Raw genomic sequence first — 19,217 nt, 5'->3', positions numbered from 1 at the left:
CTAGGCTAACGCTCAACATGAAGCGTTACCAGTCTGTCAAATCATGATATAGCTTTAAAATACCGTAGCAACGAATTATCCATCAAATCACATGTCCACTCAGACACTCTTTTATTGCTCCCATGTGTTAAAGCCAGGTTGTCACCTGAGTCCTCTAAACCACCAGAGCTGTTAATAATTAACCACTGTGACATTATAGGCTTGGACTGGGAGGAACTGTTGCCATGGTGGCAAAGATAAAGCAAGAAACCCAGCTGACAGAAGGCATGTAGAACAATGAGGAAAAGTGGAAAAAGGTTCTATGATCTGATGAGACCAAAATTCAGTGTTGTTGCGATGAGATTAATGCAATATTTTGGGTGTGAAGCAATATTTCCACCTCGATTTTGTTGGTAATGGAAACATCAAGGTGTAGGGATGTTAGGTTTATAAAGGCCTGCTAGTTAGAGGGGAAAATAGACGCAACGAAGAAACGACAATAAAATTAGAATTTAAAGAAGAAAATATCAACTTTTAATACCTACAGTCCATAATTTATATCTTTGGATTTGCACAAGAACAAAAATCTCTGCATGATCTGTAGTTATATTATGCATATGTGTGGATATTTACGTTATTATCAATGCATTTTGTTCTATTTTTACCCATGCAAAAAAGAAAACAAAGGCCTGACGTCAAAAATACATAAAAGGTGCAGCAGACAAATCTCGCCTCGTACTCAAGGCTGCGGATTTTTATTCCTCCCCCCCCCCCCCCCCCCCTTCAGCTCTGACAGCAGCACGTAGCAGGTCATGGGACCCGTATGCAAGCATTCAAAGATTGGATTGGTCCATTTTTGAGTCAGCTGTTGTGTGATTGGCTAACGGTAGTGCCAGTCGTGCCTTCCGGATCGTGATTGGCTATTCTTCTGTTTCCGCTTCGCCAGCTTTAACTGTTTTTTTCCCTTTCGTCCTTCTTCCCGTTGAGCCGCTAGGTTTCGGTGAACTGCTACACCTGCTCGCCGTTTCTCGTCTTTATCCTCCCACAACATGGATGATTTTGACATGCTGAACGCGCCCACCGCTGGAAACGGCGTGGGCTCGGAAGAGGACCCCGCTGCCGCTTTTTTGGCCCAGCAGGAGAGCGAAATAGCGGGCATTGAAAACGACGAAGGCTTCAGCATCCTGGACAGCGGAGAGGTCCCCTCGTCGCTGGCAGACTCCAACGGTGTGTGACTGCTGTGACCAAGCGAAGAAACTTGCCGTTGTAGTCCCTGTCTAGTTATCATCTATGTTGGTGGGGTTGTTTTTGACTACAAACGACAGCTGTAACGGTGATTTGGTCCTAAATTGACACTGAAGTTGGTGCGCTTTTAGCCAGCTTGCTAGCGTAAGCTGAGCTAGCAGATTAGCCAAGTGGGTTTAGTTAGCGTTAACGTCAACCTGTGTGAGCGTATTCTAATATTCACAAAGGAACACGTTAAATGAAAACTCAAATAATGTTAATGCTTAACATGTCACGAACTTAGCTTTTGCTTTGTCTTTGAAATGAATGAAGCCTACTGATAAAACCAACTCTTCAGCTCTTGGTCGTGCCATTCATTTCGTCCCATTGACTACAATGTAGGTAGCTGCAGCTGTTTCTGCCAGCTAGCCTCACAGCCACAAGAGGAAATTGATAAGAGCTCAGTAACCTTTGACCAAGACTGCCTCATTTCCTCGAAGCTGTATCGTTGCTGTGGTTTAGCAACTGTCGTTTTATACAAATGCTGACATGTCATATTACGAAACATGAATGCGTGTGAAAATCTCAAGGAGCTAAGGCCTAGGCATAGAGTTTTTTTTGTTTTCTTCTATGATGTTTTTAATCATGTTTGTAGGTTTAGTCGTCTGTTTGACTTCTAACGACTATTTTAATTGCATCTTTTTCAGATGGCACTGTCAATGGAGAACTTCATGGGGTAATACTGCCTTTACATTGTGTTGACACCTATTACTTTTGCTGTTGAATTATCAGCTTTCTTCAGTCCTGTTGTTTGTTTGTGAAAAGGGATCATATACAAATGCTTTTGATCTCACAGTCTCCAACTGTAACTCTCTGTTTTTGCCTTGACTCCACAGAAGATTATCTAGTCCCAAATGTTATTGTTTCAGTTTGCAACCAAACCATCATGTTTATGATTAGTATGATTACTTTTCATGGTGTCCCGGATTAAACTGAAAACCTAAATATTGCCCTGAAGTGAAGAAAACTCCAGTGCTGTATTAAAATGTAGTCTTTGTAGTTTTGCCATCTTCTATATCAGCCATGTAAGCATTAATTGGACACACTTAGAGTAATTGCTGATAACTATCAGCAGGTCTAGAAACAACATCATTTTGTCGTACACAAGCTTATCATTACAGAAAATCATTTAAACCATCCTGTTAAAAGGTAAAACTTAAACTTTGTGCACCCTAAATGTCAGTCCTAAACCTTCAATACACAGAAAAACTACAGTATTCCAGATTTGATTGAGGAACTCGGTGTTTAAAGCTTTAAAATCTGTCTGATTGCCTGACTGCTTGTGTTTTCTGGCATGTCGGATTTCATTCTGGTGATGTTGCCATGTTCCCAGATGTCCCAGATAATTACTGCTTTAGTTGTAATAAACTACAATTATCCTCCAAATGAATTAAATGGGATACTGAGCTTTGCTCGGAATCTTGTTTGCATTTTGTACAGACATTCTGCAATGTTCTCGTGGCAATAAGTGTAAGAAATATAGGTGTTTAAATGTCAGTGTGGAACATATTGTTTTCTTTTAGCCCTGAGGTTTGAGTATTTGGACATTCAAATCACTTCAGCTTCCTTTTCCTGTGCTGTCATTGCAACATTTCTTCATTTTGCACTGTCAGGACTTCTTTCTGGCGCTGAGAGACGCTCACTCTTAAAAACAGATGTCCTGCATGCATATTATAGTAGATTTCAGCTGATAGTTTAAAAGATCAATTGTTTAAAAAAATGAAGATGAAAGACCGAATGTTTCTTTGCAATTTCTCATTAAATGTCATTGATAAAATGCCCCTTGTGAGAATCAAAGCTAACTCTGCCTATTATCTCCATTGTTTTTCAGGAAAGCAACGGTCCATCAGATGCCTATGCAGCAATTTCCAATGCAGACCGACTGCAGGCTGAACCTGAAAGTCTACGCAAGTGGAGAGAGGAACAAAGGGAGAGACTGGAATTGCTAGGTAAGCACACAGTAGAAATCTTTTTGTAAGGAATCTGGACAGAATGGTACTGTCAAGCGAAGATAAAAATGCATGCCAAATACTGTAGATTGAAATGAAACAGGCCTATTTTCATTCCCCATGCAGTAATCCATAGTTTTTCATCCCCTAATTCCTGATTTTCAATTTCTCCTTGTCCGTCATTCCAAACACTGTTATTTGCTCCTGTATTTATTCTTCTGTCTCACTTCTCACTGGTTTATCATTCCTGTTTTTTGTTATCTCCATGCAGACGCCAACTCTCGTACGCAGGAGTCGGAGTGGAAAGAGAAGGCCAAGGTGGAGCTGGAGGACTGGCATGCCAGGCAGAATGAGCAGCTGGAGAAAACCAAAACCAATAATAGGTAATGGCTTCTTGGAGGAATTGAACCAGGAGAGAAGATTAATGGAAGTGAGGGACGCCTGACATTACCACAAAAACACCATATCTGAAGTTAGCTACCAGACTAAGCAAACCAAGACGGCTTGCAGCAACACACAACTTTGGAGAATATTTGGCTTGGTGTGTTGGCTCTCTACAAGGAATAGAAGTCTGCCCATTTTAATTTTGATGTGCCAGAAATTAGTGTTCTGATCTTCATATCTGTTGTTACCACAAACTCCCCAGTTATCGTTTCACTTGTTACCATAATCATAATGTTGTAACACACACACACAAATATTCTTTTCTGGTAGCACTTATTTAAACTTATGTTCAGCTGCCTCGGGACGACCCAACCCTTTATGATCTGTTGCAATCCAACACAGCGATCCAGAACATATGTCATGGTGTGTGTTTCTTCATATATGCACACTCTCTGCTGTAACAGTTCCCTGCACACAACAGTCTTTACTAAATTTCTGTTAAGTTTAAACAACATTAGACCTCTATTTAAAGTTATATGTAACTAAGGTTTCCTAATTTAGCAAGAGCTTCCTTTACAGTTCATCTGAATTTAGTTAGGCATTAAAAGCAACCATGATATTGTGCCTCTACTATTATCTTGCAATGAAGCCACCTCTGTTTTCATGAATTGGTGGAGGTGGAGGACTAAGAATAGTGTAGCTACAGTTCTCAGATGACTTTAAGTGAATAGAGAGAGTAAGAGACAGTCCACAGAGCCGGCTTAGAATTACTCTGTGCCAAAGTAAAGCAACATTTTTAACGTGACTGAAATGATATTCAGAAATAAATTTAAAATGTATTTGAAATCAAGAATCTTTAAATGAAAATAATTCAGTTGTTTCATTATTAACATTAATTGTGCTATAAGCACGTATGTTGACTGGTGAATAACATTAACACTCCATAAAACTGATATGTTTACGTTGTTAACAGGTGCTACTTTATGAAAAAGTACTAAAAATTGAATGGCAACTCATCATTTTGCAGAGAGAGAGAAATCGGCAACATTTCAGTGTCAGTTTCTCCTGCACTGTAACACATCCCTGCTGCCTTATTAATAATAAACTACCAGCAGCCATGACTCCCTACTCACCTGGCAGCACTCTGTGTGTGTGTGTGTGTGTGTGTGTGTGTGTGTGTGTGTGTGTGTGTGTGTGTGTGTGTGTGTGTGTGTGTGTGTGTGTGTGTGTGTGTGTGTGTGTGTGTGTGTGTGTGTGTGTGTGTTCGTTCATTGGAAAATGGTTTCTGCTCTACAAGCTTATCACATAAAGGGTTTTATTCTCATAAAGATAGACAAGTTGCATAAGTCCTCTTACAGACTTGAGGCCGTGGAACAACATCTGTATAGAGGTGGGGCTCTAGCTAACAATTATTTTCAATATTAGTCTTGTTTTTCTTTTCAGAGCTAACAAATTAACCATTGCATTTATAAGGAACATATACAGACTGTAAGCTATAAGGACCGGCTTCTGTTCACATTGAACCAGTATATTAAAACTGTGTGTATTGCCAACAAATTGGAAGTAAACATACATCAAGTGCAGGTACAACATATTGGATACTGATGACTCAATTGTTTGACTATTAAGTTTCGAAGGTGGATTATTCCCTCATTTATGTGATTTATTTATTTTTTAGAATTGACCAATCATGAAAGATTTCAGCGGATGGATCCAATCAGCTGATTTTCTGATTCCCCCTGACAGTGCATTTAGAAGTCCATCCGCACACCGTTCATTATATGTCTTAGCTTATTATTGTGTGGTAACCTATAATGCTTGTGTTTCCATCTTCTTCTCCCTTTTACCACTTTCTCTCTTCTCTCCTGCCTTCTTGCTGCTCTGTCGTTGGGGCGGATGTTTGTCCAGGGTGCTGGATGAAGACTTCTACAAGCAGCCCTTCTCTGAGCTCATTGGTTATGTGTATGTTGCTCCAACTAACATCCTCCTTTTTCTTTTCCTTTGCTTTTGTTTTCTCCATTCTCATCAGTCACCGACCTCACATTCATCCCATTAATTAGGTCTAGTTAGCTCTCTCCGTGTTCCCATGATTTATTTCCATTTTGAATTGTCCATTTTTAACTGCCTGTATTTCTAATTCTTGCCCTTCCCATCTAGATTTTAGTTGTTTTTTTTTTTCCAAAAGCAAATTGCAGAAAAATGTTAATCCCATATGTCATATGCATGTCATTTGTGAGCGGATGCTTTTCAGAATATTACAGTACAGAGATGAGCTGCATGCAGTCACAGACACGCTGCCGAGCTCCTCAGTCCCATCCATAGAAGTCAAATGAGTTGATTCATAAATGTTCCCGTGTTGATTTTGCATTCATTATTCACTTCTGTCCTTTTTCCCTTCTATCCATTTGTGCAAAACATTTCGCAAAATACATTTCATAAGTTCCCAACCAATAACACTTGCTTACATTAATTATATAAACTTTAACAGAGTGTTTTTTCATCTAATACCTTTATGAATGTTGTTTTCTCTAGAATTACTCTACAATATGCTATTCAGGAATAGGATGCTTTTAGATTTGTTTGAAGCAATTGTGTGTTTACAATTTAGACTTGTGTGTGTGCATGAGTATCATCTAAACTTTTCTTTTAAATCTTGACAGAGTTGATAAAGTAAGATGTAATTTCACTGCACAATGTGCAGAGTAAATCAGAAGCTGACGTTGATACCTATGAGGTCAATCTCTGGTCTTAATAGGCTGCAGCAAACTCCTTAGTTTTAATCATGAATGACCTCTTGAGAAATAGTTTTCAGCGGGTTAGTGTCAGTGATTCTGGCTGTTGAATTTGTCTGTAATTTATTTCTGGATAGCATAAAACAGTCCAGAATTTGGTTTTCCTAAAAGTGCAGACTCCAGATTTAAGTTCCAACACACAATCCCGCCCATCATCGTCTTCATATTATTGTTGGTGCTGCAATTCCATGTACAGCAAGATTTTATTGCTGACACCTCTGGTCATGTCATGGATACACAACTGCTTCAAACTCGGCTGTGTTCATGCTTTATTAGAATGTTAGCTGCTCTATAGCTATGCTGTCCTGTAGGATGATGTGCTAATGTGCCCAGCTAGCTGTCCAATAGCTTGAGCTGTGCAGCCTTTGGTTTTGTTCCAATATTGCTTGGGAATATCCATTAGACTGCATTGCGGTGTGCACATTTTGTTTCTTTTCAGTCGTCAGCTTTGATTTTGAGTGTAAAAGGGAAAAACGTGAGATCATTGTGAATCCTGTACTTGAAGGAAGGCTTTATGACCTTGTTATAGACAGTAGTTTATCATATTTGATGAGAATTCTTAGCTGCTCCTTCACTGAATTGATCGGTAAACTTTTCTTTAGAAATTGGCATTTGCATATTATTGGTTTTGTAACTCAGTATTAATGCACACATGGTCATGTTTTTCATGCCTCCAAAGGGTTGTTTTGGGAAAGAGGTATTTTAGTATTTAGGTACTCAACTTTAAATTGTGCAGACCCCAATGCAGCTCATCCAGCATATTGTGAGCCTGTATTTGGCTTTGACCCAGCACCATAAAATGAATTTTACAGCCTCGGCATTGTTGGTGCAGAATGACGCTGAATCATGCCACTTCCTCCTCCCTTATCCAGTAGGTGTGATTCTGTGACAAGAACTCGCTTACAAATACTCATAAATTCCACTTCCCACACAAAATTGGGAGTTAAAAAGTGTGAAAACAGAATGAGCCGTTGTTAATGCCTATAATATAGCCACATTATATACAAATATAGTGAATGTTGTGTAGATATTTTGTGGGTTTGGACATTTTATAGACTGACCTATTACTGAGAAGATGGTAGCTCTTTCAGTTTAAGCTACCTATTTAGGAAATACTCAGTAAAATTTTATGAATAACCCCAGATCTTAACACTGTTAAGTGAAGCATGAGACTATATATATGCAGTGAATTACCCACTTACCAAACCAAAGGCTGCACACTACACATTTTGTAGGAAAAAAAAACAAACAATGAAAACTTGTTGCTTTTGCATGCTGGCTTTCAACATCTGCATTTGGCTCATTTTTGTTGTCTTTAATTTCACTCCCCTCGCTCTCTATCTCTCTTCTAAATTCTGACTTGTGAAACTGTTTCTCCCTGTTTTCTTTTCCTATGCACCTTAAAGCACACACATTAACCATCCTTGCTACCGCCTAGACCAGTTAAGTAAAAATATAAAACCCCAGAACCTCCAAATACTTCATATTTTTGACAGGGGATAGATGCAGTTCTGTGTATGTGTGTGTGTTCATTATGCGTTGCACAGATTCCCAGTTTAATAGTCTACCAGTTAGCCTTGATAGAAGTTTGGTACGATGTCCCTACTTTGGTGTTGTGGTCCTTCTAGTCCCTTGTGTATTTGTAGTTGGTCGTGACAGTGAATGTTCATTAGCTTCTCATCCCCCATTTTGCTTTGTGTACAGTGTCGTAGTCAGTAGCTGGGTTTGTGCCTGCAGGTGGGGTGGGGACTAGAAACAATCCTTGTAAATAGAGATAAAGTATGTCAGTGGAGTTGTTACTATGTCTGTGGGTGGGGTGGGATGAGAGCTTCCATTTGTGTGGCCATAATCTGTGGCTTGCATCTCAAAATGTCTTGTGATAGTGGCTCAGTTTTTACTTTTCTTGTTGTTGTTGTTTTTTTTAACTTTTGTGTTTTAATTTCATGTTTGTTGTAAGTCTTTTGGTGTAAATGTAGCTTTTTTTTGTTATGTAGATGGTTCAAAATACCACCACCTTTGTCAAGAAGATATTAATTTCTCTGTTCCACACTTGTGACACATGAAATCAAAGTAAACGCATTCTTTGCCTCAACTCCAAATAGCCTGCTTTTCTGCTGCAGCAAAATGCATGGCTGAGGCCCAGTAGTGCTGCCAGTTCTTTTGGGCTTGGTTAAAAAAAGAAGAACTACTTGCCATGATTGTTCCCTTTTTAATCAAGGACAAGTATACAGATGAGCTTATTATCCCTATACTTGGCTCTTGTTTAGGAAAGAGAACATTGTAAATATGCAACCACACTGGGCAAGTTGAAGTGTATGGGTATGGGCGAACTCACTCCCCCCAGTTCTGTACAGAACTGCATTTTTAACCAACCAAAAATGCTTATCAGACCTTACAGTTGTTTTATTTATTTTTTGTTAGCTTAAGTTTTTGTCAGTGTTGTGTATGTATCTCCCTTTACTGTTGTGGACAGTCCAAAGAAGAAGTGACTGTGTTGTAATGTGTAAGCAGAGTTGGGGGCATGCCACAGGTAATGAACCTGTTAAAGCTTGTTTCTCTTTGTGGGTGTAAAGACAGACAGATGGATGTTTCTGTGTGGTGATTAGATTGTCCTGCCCTGAGGTGGACTCTGCTGAACTAACAACCCAGCCAAATGCAATGGAAAGACTCAAACCTTGGTGTTGGACTGAAATTTTAACTTAAATATAATCTAAGCAGCAAATAAGTCCAGTATACCGCAGTCAAAACTGTCAAATCTAAGCTCAACAACACTTGAGTCAAAACTGGTGTGTATTGGTGGTCAGCAGAGGAGTTTCTCAGGGCTGCACGTTTAGCTACATGTATTTTACCTTTTCCCCCACTGACTGTTCTCTTTTCATGTCCTTTCCTCCTCTCCGTTGCATGCAGGGCGGCTGAGGAAGCCATGATTTCAGACCTGGATGAGAACAACCCCGGCACCGAGTGGGAGCGAGTGGCTCGTCTCTGCGACTTCAACCCCAAGTCCAGCAAGCAGGCCAAAGATGTGTCCCGCATGCGCTCCGTCCTCATCTCCCTCAAGCAGTCCCCGCTAGTTCGCTAGACACGCAGGGCTGTTCAGGGCGTCATTCCATATCATCCCTTTTCCACCCCACACCAACTGACCCCAACTACTGATGTCCCACCATTTGTATTCAGACAACCAGGGCTCACAACCTTTAATGTCCGAATCTATATGCCATACACGGCCCTGTGTTTTTTTCCCCTCAGTGGAAGGATATAGCCAGTGGCCCCACCCCCATCTGTCTCCTCCTGGCAGGGCTGTAGAGATTAGCCTTGATGTACCTGCTCACCATTTTCAAGGTTTTTACCGGTGTACACCTCCTCCACAGACCAATTCAGATCTTAGAACATATTGCCTTTGTTGTTAAACAAGTTGAGAATAAAGCCAGTTGGATCCATGGGAGGTCTCATGGTCTGTGGTCTTGTGTAACGCTGATGTAAGGGTGGTGAGTCGGGACACTAAAAGGGAAGGGTTGATGTTTGTTTGGGCCTACAGCTACACTACAACCTGCTTCACACGACCCCCAAACAACATCATTCCCATGATGCTGTGCTGTAACTCTTAACCTGTCGATCTTCTGAATCCTTCTTTGACTGTTGAGGGTTGATATTAAGTGGTTTTATTCATCTCTTGCCCTTCAACGCATTGCCTCATGTTTTCCCATCCTTATGAGAAAAAAAAAAGTATCTTCAGAATTTTTCTTTGTTGTTTTTTTAAGGACCAAACTCTAGGACAGACTCCAAATTCAGTGTGTGTACTTTGAGCTGTGTGTGTAGAGCCTGCTTGTGGCATCTTGTGTTGAATTTTCCAATCTATGCATTTTGTTTTGAAAAGCCTCTTCCCTCTCCAGTCAGGAATTGAACAAAGTCCAGTCATTACAATACATGTGACCTGTTTGTATGTGTGTTTCAACCTCAACAGTGTGTGTATGTACTCTATGCGTGTACCTATGTACATATACAGAAGGCAATATATATACAGTATATAAAACATTTATGTCACTGAAATTAGACCGTTGTGGTTTTAAAGAGAACTAGATCCTAGTCAGCTGTTGCTTGACCATGTGTGTTCATTGTCCATTTGATTTCAATATCAGTAAAAAGTAAATAAAAGTTGTTGTCCTGTCATCTTTCTACTGGAATTTTAATGGAAGTCTTTGCTTTAGGACTGTGATGCTTGGAGATCCTGCAAAGATGAGTTAAACAGGGATGCTAAGGAGCCTTTAAATCAGTTTGTGGTCTGAACGAGGCATGATAAGTGGACATAGTTCTGATAACAATGCCTAAAGTTATCCAGTAGAATTATTACCATCATTACGTTAGAGTCTTCCTCCTATTTTTAGATTCTCACCAAATAATACTTTTGTTTTACCAGAACCCTAAATAGTCAAGTGCACGCACTATAAATAAAAGTATATAAAATCTGAAACAGAAACACGTTTAAAAAAAAAAAAAAACTGAATATGATGAAGTTAAAAAAAAATGAAAACGATCAAAATATTGGCAAATATTTTAAACAAACGAGCGCACACAAACTAATTTTATGGTCATGCATTGCAAATAAATTACTATTTTTCTATGATTATACGAGTTACTGTTTATAATTTAGTAAAACAGAATCTGTAAGATAACATGTACAAATGATTTTCTGTTTTAAATCCTAATATACACAATTTTCTATAAAACGTAGACAACTATCTGAAGAAAGATCATTTTATTTTAAACAGTTAAAAATGTAATTTTATGGTCAAACTTTGTAAAACTATGAATTTCTATTTGTAAAATACATCTTTACATTTTTTCTTAATTTAAAATTGTTTAAATTAAATTAAGGTTATATTGTATTTTGTGCATTTTGCATTTTAGGTTTAGACGTCCTTAATGTGACGTCTCAGGAAAACGTCACGTGAAAAAGAGGAACTCCGGCTGCGACGTTGAACGAATGTGCAGCACTTAAAACGCTCCGGTCGGCTCCACCACTCATGACTCACCGCTGTCCGCTGTCTACACTTCTCCGCTAGATTCTTGCTTGCTCCGGTCGCGTTCTCTTTCCATCTCTGTCTTCAAAATGCCTCTGGAGTTTGAGCTGTGTCCGGGCCGAATGATCGGCGGCAACAATCCGTGTTTCATCATAGCTGAGATCGGACAGAACCACCAGGGAGACATTGAGATTGCCAAGAAAATGATCAAAATGGCAAAGGTAATAGAAATCACACGTACAAGCTCAATTTAAATTATTTCTAACTTGTTTTGTCTTCGCTAGCTTTTAAAACCACCACATCTGTATACACACGAATGGATATGATTTGTGCTTTCCGAACTCCATTTTAAAAAATGATCAATTTTAGATGTTGCTCGCCACTCCTTCCTGTTCGAAATCTTTCATAGGAATCCGTCACTAGTGTCTGATTTACTTCCTTGAATGTTTCAATTCAGTTTAAGTATTGCTTAATGCTAATGCCAATTAAGGAACAATTAAGAAACTTTTACTGAAACGGGGTTGAGCTATGTTGCAGAACGTTAAATTAGGAGAATTCTGAATGAAATTTGGCTTGTTTGTTCATAATGATCGTTCGAGGCTATTATATTTGTGTTAAAATGTGCCCTGTGTCTGTTTTCATTTATTCACTTCAGTCATTCATAGAGTAAATAAACGCACAAATCTGTTATCCATTATTGCGAAATGATCCCCTTTTCCTCGAATTTATGATAGCTGTCTTTCAATGTCTATTAAACCTGCTAGATTATAAGGTGATTTATATGATAAATTATAATTAGTTGGTTACACAACTGATTCTTTGAATCAGTCTGCTACCAACTAAGGCAGGGTTTCCATTAGCTGAGGGTTATGCTGGTGCCTCTGTGGTTTATTTTCTTCTGGGGTTTTGTGCGGCGGACAGTGGGAAAATAATACTTGCACTTACACCTAACAGAAAAAAACACAGAAAACAGCTCAGCTGTTTTCAGAGGTGTGGCTCCTCTAGAATTGTATTTTCAAGGATCTAATTCATAGAACACTTCTGGAAAGAACAATGTTATTTGGTGTCAGCTGCAATGAAATGGATACACAGTTCAGAGTAATTCAAATTTCCAGAGGAATACATTGAAATGCACTATTTAAACCCAAATGTCTATATTATATATACAACGTCTCCTCCTGTAGGTAGTGAGAAATTCCTTTCCTGGAACATTCCTATTCAGTTCCAGTTATACATCAAGTCATCATGCAGGAGATTCAAACATACATGCAGCATTATTCTGTTATATTTTCTTATATCCTCCTTCACAGGACTGTGGTGCGGATTGTGCCAAATTCCAGAAGAGTGAATTGGAGTACAAATTCAACAAGCGAGCCTTGGAGCGTCCGTACACCTCCAAACACTCCTGGGGGAAAACTTATGGTGAACACAAGCGCCACCTGGAGTTCAGCCATGAGCAGTACAGAGAGCTGCAGAAGTATGCGGAGGAGGTGGGGATCTTCTTCACCGCTTCAGGGATGGATGAGGTAAGACAAACTTTTCTTCAGTTTTTCCCCTGTTGGTGACGTCAGACGTTAACTTTTTCCTGTCTCTAGATGGCAGTGGAGTTTCTGGATGAGCTCAATGTGCCTTTTTTCAAAGTGGGCTCTGGAGATACCAACAACTTCCCTTACCTGGAGAAAACTGCCAAGAAAGGTGAGCCAACGTAACTGAGGAAATGGCCAAAGTATGAGACTGAATCATTAGCTGTATTTCATGTTAAATAGTGAGTCATTGTTCTTGAGTTACAATTAAATCAGTCAACTGTGGAAAACAGTTTGTAAATTGTTTGTAAATTGCAAAACACCCAAAAATAACGGCAAATATCTTTAAAAATGCAGTACAGCAGTGTCATTTTAAGCTCACACTCATAGACTGTATATATAATGGACGTAGCATCTGGCTCCAGAATTGAAGCCAACCTGGAAGTGTCAAAAACTTGCAATATCACGCCGTCCGCTAGGGTTGGCTCCGAAAAGCTTTTGCTCCATAGACCCCAATTCATTTTTGGAAAAAATAAAATTTGATAGACTGATTTTCTACAGCTCAGGATTTTTTCCCCGTTAGTTTTCATGGTCAAAATGAGAGATCAGGTGGCCGATCTTAAAATAAATCAATACTGAATTTTAAATAAATCGTTAAAGTTGGCGGAGCCAGGGGGCGTGGCTATGCTTGATAGACAGCAACAGAAGCCTCTGCGGTAAAATGTGGGCGGGATAAGAGAGTCCTCAGCCAATCCTGCCCCGAGTTGCTCTCCGGTCCAGTCTGTTTGATGACGCTTTTTACATCACTGGCTCCAAAAAATCCAAAACGGCGACCAGGAAGTAGCAAAATCCGGGCTTCATTTTCTCAGCGTTGAAACCAACGGGTGACGTCACGGTTAGTTTACGCCTGATCACACCATGTAAAAGAACTAATTCCTGTTAGTTTTAATTAAAGTCAACATGTATTATATATTCTTTAAATACCTTTTATTTCTATGGCTTTACTTTTTTATTTTCCGTAGTTCAACAAAACTGGAGGAAACTGTAAAATAACAGTTAAAAATTATTAATTTTCCTTCAAGTAATGAAATCAAATAATAGCGTAATTTTACGGTTAAATGTGAAGGACTGAATTAGTAGTTGTTAAACAATGCAGGTTTTTGATGTGGACTTTATATACAGTTTTAGCCTGCTTTTATTACAGCTGACATAGAAATGAATACTTTCTTTCTGCGATTATACTAGTTATTTGTGACACTTCTTTGTGTGATTGGATTGCAAGCAGATTGAAGTAACTGTTGAGAAGCAAAGAAAGAACACAAAGACAGAATATTCTACTTTCAGTGATTTCAAACATAATTTAGGTTCCTGCTGTAAAAAGAAGAGTACTTCATTCTTAATCTTATAATTAGTAGTGAAGTATTCATTAAAATATCTTAATTACAGCGTAAAAGATTTCAACATCAACATCAGCTTCACTGTTGTTTTTAGCCCTCCTGTTGTCTTCATTTATGGGCACCAAAAATATTGTTTCCTTATCTGAAAAAAATCCAAAAATTTAGCAAAAAATTCCCCAAATTTCTGAAAATTTGCAAAACCTTCAGGAAAAATTCAAATATTTTTTTCTGAATGTTCTTAAACATTTTTTTTAACATTTCTTTTTTTCCACCAAAAAATATTCAAAAATTTCCCAAAAATGTCAAAAACATGAACATCAGAAGTTTCTCTGTGATTTTTTTTTTTCTGCGGTTTTAAACTTTAAAGCGGGTCAATTTGACCTGCAGGACAACACAAGGGTTACATTTCATCCAGTCTGCTCTGTTTTGTTATTATTTACTACTGACACTGTTTGAGGACTGTTGTAGTTTTTTGTTTTCGGCCAGTGTTAGACATAATGTTAATGAGGCTGCTGTCCTCTCGTCTGTGTCAGGCCGTCCCATGGTGGTGTCCAGCGGGATGCAGTCCATGGAGACGATGCGTCGCGTCTACAAGACGGTGAAGCAGCACAACAAGAACTTTACCATCCTGCAGTGTACCAGCGCTTATCCTCTGGAGCCCGAAGACGTCAACCTAAGAGTGATCACGGTGAGCACGACAGAATATTGCTCTGCTGTAAAAATACCGGCACAAAGATGATCGATTCATGGACTGTGAGAACAAGTTTAGTTGTCAGCTTTAATCATCACAATAACACAAACACTCTGCGTTAAAAATATCAATGAAAACTGATCCAGGATGTCCAGTTTGAGTTCCAGACCTCTGGGTTTTAAGGTTTATCAAATGCTGCTTCAAATGCTGTAATATTTTCTGTTTGTTTTAGATCTCGGCTAGAAAGGAAATTCGAGCATCACCTGATGTGACAATTTGATAAGAGTTTTTCAGATAGACTTCTAGACGCTGATGAAAAACAGTGTAATACAAGCATTTGAGTACCTTATATGTCCTTTGGATTTCTGCTGGAATTGTTGAAATAGCTACTCTTGTTGTGATATGATGCAATATAAAACATTTTTATTTTAAAACAATTTCTTTTTACACTTTTAAAATACTACATTTTAATAGCATATCCCCAGTGTCTACTTAACCCTAATCCTCCTGGCTGACTCCAGATATGGACAGACGCTATATTCTGTGATTCAAATTCTTAATGACTTTGTCAATTAATTTGTTCCCGATGACTTCATAGTAGTGTTTTCTGTTTTAATGAGCACTTTAGGAAAAAATGCGATTGCATTGGATTTGTGGGGCCCAAGCTACACATCTCCTCCTGTGCAGCTTTAATTGATTGAACTATTTGTAGAGTTCATGTTTGTGGTGGGGCCCTGCGACAGACTGGCGACCTGTCCAGGGTGTCCCCTGCCTTCGCCCGAGTCAGCTGGGATAGGCTCCAGCACCCCCCGCGACCCTCGTGAGGATAAAGCGGTGTATAGAGGATGGATGGATGTTTGCGGTGGGTCCTAATCTTAAATATCACTCACTATGGATGGAGGCATTCTGTCGGTCATTCTGAAGAAAAAAGACATATATTTCCTCACGTGCTCCGTTGACAGCCATAAATGCTACTCTTTCTAGGATAAGATGAGATTTAAAGTTAGAAATGCAATATAAAATTTCGTAATAAATTGAAGGGTGGTAAATAAACTTATAAATACTAATGCAGATTGTTAGAATTGTATTTGTATTTAAGAAAAAGTATCTAACTTTGTTTCACACATTAATTGAGAAAAAATTATTTTACATTCCGCTGTGGTGTTTGCTTCTTACAATAGTTTATTCTTAAAGGTAGCCGTAGCTTCTTTGCAAGTACGTGAATGTCTTACAACCGTTTCTTTAACAGTAATGTTTGTGTCGCCCGCTTGTTGACTGCAGGAATATCAAAAGGAGTTTCCAGATATTCCCATTGGGTATTCTGGCCACGAATCTGGAATCAGTATTTCGGTGGGGGCTGTAGCTTTGGGGGCGAAGGTCGTCGAGCGTCACGTAACTTTGGACAAGACGTGGAAAGGAAGCGACCATGAAGCCTCTCTGGTGCCGTCTGAACTGGCCGAGCTGGTTCGCTCCATCCGACTGGTGGAGAGGGCGCTGGGCAGCGGCATCAAGAAGATGCTACCCTGTGAGAAGCCGTGCCATGACAAAGTAAGTTAGCATTTCTCTACAAGAAATATTCCCAAAAAAGCCCCAACTGTTGGTTCAATCGTCTGTTTTTACTGATGAGCAGAGCTGAAGCATCTGAGCTGTTTGTACTTTGTGCTACCAGAACAATCATAACGTCTCTCTTCTTTTGCTCTTTTTCCTCCAGCTGGGAAAATCAGTAGTGGCCAAGGTAAAGATCCCCAAAGGAACAGTCCTGACTGCGAGCATGCTGGCGGTGAAGGTGGCCGAGCCGATGGGCGTCGCCGCTGAGGACATCTTCCAGCTGGTCGGTAAAACCGTGACAGAAGATGTGGAGGAGGACGAGAGCGTCACACCTGAGGTGGTGGAGAGTTACGCCAAGAAGGCAAAGTGCTGAGAGCGGAGGAGAGGTTTGAAACTGGTAAAGAAAGGCAATTAATTTGAAGAGAAATTTAATTAATTTCTATGGGGATAATTTAGGAAGAACTTAAGATGACACACGGTGGAGGGTCGAGGTAATTTTGCCTGGCACAGCAGAGATTTCTGATATTTAATCCACAGATCATCAGTAATTTGTTACAGAATTCAGCAGTCCTTTTGAGCATGATAGCTTAAATGTTAGTGGTAGCTCATTCTCGCTCTTAGTTCTTGTTAGCCAAAACATTTTTACATTGTCTAAGAGCTGCCTTAACATAAAATGCAAACTTTCTGGCAAACCGGCTTGTTGACAAGTCCAGAGGCTCCGTGGTAGTTTCAGCTGTGTGGTCAGATCAGTGCAGGGATGATGGATGTTACTGTTACCTGAACACTCCATGCACTACAGTTTTAACCTGCAGAGAAGAGATTAAATGAATACTGAATACATTTAGGTGAAGCTGCTATTGCTCGTCTCATCCCACAATAGAGCCTGTTTGTCCAGCAGTCCACCTAAAGTAGTACCAGAAAGGGCTTTTACTCGTACGACTTCTTTGAGAGAAGCCAAATACATGAAGTCAAATCAAACTCTAAGAGCGAATCTGTATCAGATTTACTGAAACTCTATGGATGCCTTATTTTTTTGGACACAGCCTAATCTTTTTTTATCATCAACTCCTCATGTTTTAGTTCTGCAACCAACAGCATCCTGTAATCGTCATTTCTACCTGAAGGACGTTAGTTTACTCGTGTAAATGTTTGTATCTGTTGAGATCTGTGATGAAGCCTCCAAATAAAATTCTGCTGAAACGGTAATGTTGTTCTTTGCTCAAATCAGCCCAGTCTTTGTACGTGATGGATGCACTCTGTCATGACAGGTTTCATGTTTATTGCCGTGTGATTATGACTCCACGTCTCTTTGCATCTGTTTAGATTGGATGTGTCAGATCTGAGGTTTTCTAAAACGTAAGGTGAGTTGGAGTCAAAAATCACACTACTTTTAAATTCGTTACTCGACAGAGTTTTATTTTTGCATACATGATCATAACTCTGCTTACATATCAGAAAAAGACTCAGATTGTGGGTGAATAGATCAGAGCCAGGCCGATAATCAGTCAAACACAACGTATTAACAGGCTGAAAACATTCTCAAGCATTTTCACAAGAAAACGGTCACTAGAACAACTGAACGTTTTTTTTTCGTATACTTTAACAAAAAACATCTTCTTGTTATAAATGGCTTCACTATTCAAACTGCAATGAAATGACCCTCAGTTTACTCACAAACAATCCTCACCACTGAACTGTGTCGAACAAAATCAAGAAAATTAGCTGTCTGAGCAACACCTCACACTGAGAGGATATCGGAAGGAAAATGTGGTTGTTTTTGAGTAATACATTCCCATATACTGGATCCGTCTATATTTTGTGTTAAAAGCATAGAAATGAGCAGACGTTGTGTCTTCCCAGGGCCCTGCTGATCCCTCTGATTTAAAATCACTGGATCAGGCGTCTCATGTTGGCTGAAGAGACAGGAGTGGCCAAGCAATTCAAAAAGTTTGCTGCTTAATGTTTGTAATCTGGCACAAGTGGACAGATGGTCCTAAAAAGGGTGGGTGGTCAGGTGGATTTAAAATGAGCCAACTTCCCCTTAATGTAGGATCTGATATTAAAATATTATAAAGAAATCTAAATTTGGAAGACTCCAAATTGTAACTATAATTTTAAAATATCACACTTTGCTCTCTGTTGTGGTCACTTCAAGTTACATACTTATGATCTGAGAACATCAAATCAAATCTGAACTTTAAAAAAGGAGAGGATAATTACTGCTGCTCGTTTTAAGCTTGGTTAAAAACAACAATTATAAAGCACATTTGTGAATTAGCACATTTCAGACACTAGAATCTTGCTTTGTGATTTAAAGGCTTAATCGCTAATTCAGCTCTCTGACAGCGAGTTTTCATTTTGATGCAGTTGCTTCTCAAAGGATACCTGATGGTTTTGAAGAAGCCATACTGTTCTTGAACACTAGATAGAGCTGTTTTTCTATTTTCTTAAATCCTTCAGCCATCCACAAGCTGGATCTACCTCAGTACAACGTGGCTGAATGTGTTAGCTCCATTTCAAGACAGGAAAAGCACTTTCAAATCAATACAGAAACCTTTTGTCCTCTCGTCTGTTACATGGATTCAGTGATATCTGAATCGCTGCCTCTGCAAATCAGAGAGTTAGTCTTTCAAAGATGCTGGAAAAATTCTG

At 39.3% G+C, this 19,217-nt stretch overlaps 3 protein-coding genes across 5 annotated transcripts in view; all 3 read left to right on the top strand.

Annotated features, from left to right (window-relative positions):
• LOC110972513 (bifunctional UDP-N-acetylglucosamine 2-epimerase/N-acetylmannosamine kinase-like) overlaps positions 1-19,217 on the top strand; it is an 84,779-nt gene that overhangs the window by 28,703 nt on the left and 36,859 nt on the right. The gene's annotated exons all lie outside the window — the stretch shown is intronic.
• Positions 934-10,555, top strand: clta (clathrin, light chain A). Of its 3 annotated transcripts, XM_022222890.2 has the most exons (7): positions 935-1,206; positions 1,911-1,939; positions 3,095-3,212; positions 3,484-3,595; positions 5,505-5,558; positions 7,795-7,830; positions 9,296-10,555. In XM_022222890.2, the coding sequence occupies exons 1-7, from the start codon at positions 1,029-1,031 to the stop codon at positions 9,465-9,467; spliced, it is 699 nt and encodes a 232-aa protein (XP_022078582.2). In that variant the 5' UTR covers positions 935-1,028; the 3' UTR covers positions 9,468-10,555. The 3 variants fall into 3 exon arrangements, with proteins under 3 accessions (XP_022078583.2, XP_022078584.2, XP_022078582.2); XM_022222891.2 differs by lacking the exon at positions 7,795-7,830 and having other exon boundaries at positions 934-1,206; XM_022222892.2 differs by lacking the exons at positions 5,505-5,558; positions 7,795-7,830 and having other exon boundaries at positions 934-1,206.
• nansa (N-acetylneuraminic acid synthase a) lies at positions 11,349-17,771 on the top strand. Its single transcript, XM_022222888.2, has 6 exons — positions 11,349-11,627; positions 12,717-12,932; positions 13,002-13,101; positions 14,860-15,014; positions 16,299-16,565; positions 16,729-17,771. Exons 1-6 carry the CDS (start codon positions 11,496-11,498, stop codon positions 16,936-16,938), a joined length of 1,080 nt encoding a protein of 359 aa, XP_022078580.2. The 5' UTR covers positions 11,349-11,495; the 3' UTR covers positions 16,939-17,771.

This window comes from Acanthochromis polyacanthus, chromosome 3, assembly GCF_021347895.1.
Source record: "Acanthochromis polyacanthus isolate Apoly-LR-REF ecotype Palm Island chromosome 3, KAUST_Apoly_ChrSc, whole genome shotgun sequence".
Taxonomy (NCBI): Eukaryota; Metazoa; Chordata; class Actinopteri; family Pomacentridae; genus Acanthochromis; species Acanthochromis polyacanthus.
This window is presented reverse-complemented; position numbering and strand designations above follow the sequence as displayed.

Excerpts from the sequence above, each read along its gene's own strand:
- clta (XM_022222890.2), top strand. The coding sequence starts at position 1,029 with ATGGATGATTTTGACATGCTGAACGCGCCCACCGCTGGAAACGGCGTG. Across the intron at positions 3,596-5,504 it reads AAAACCAAAACCAATAATAG|GGTGCTGGATGAAGACTTCT; the intron begins GTAATGGCTTCT and ends ATGTTTGTCCAG. Across the intron at positions 5,559-7,794 it reads TCTGAGCTCATTGGTTATGT|CACACACATTAACCATCCTT; the intron begins GTATGTTGCTCC and ends TGCACCTTAAAG.
- nansa (XM_022222888.2), top strand. The coding sequence starts at position 11,496 with ATGCCTCTGGAGTTTGAGCTGTGTCCGGGCCGAATGATCGGCGGCAAC. Across the intron at positions 12,933-13,001 it reads CCGCTTCAGGGATGGATGAG|ATGGCAGTGGAGTTTCTGGA; the intron begins GTAAGACAAACT and ends TCCTGTCTCTAG. Across the intron at positions 15,015-16,298 it reads TCAACCTAAGAGTGATCACG|GAATATCAAAAGGAGTTTCC; the intron begins GTGAGCACGACA and ends TGTTGACTGCAG.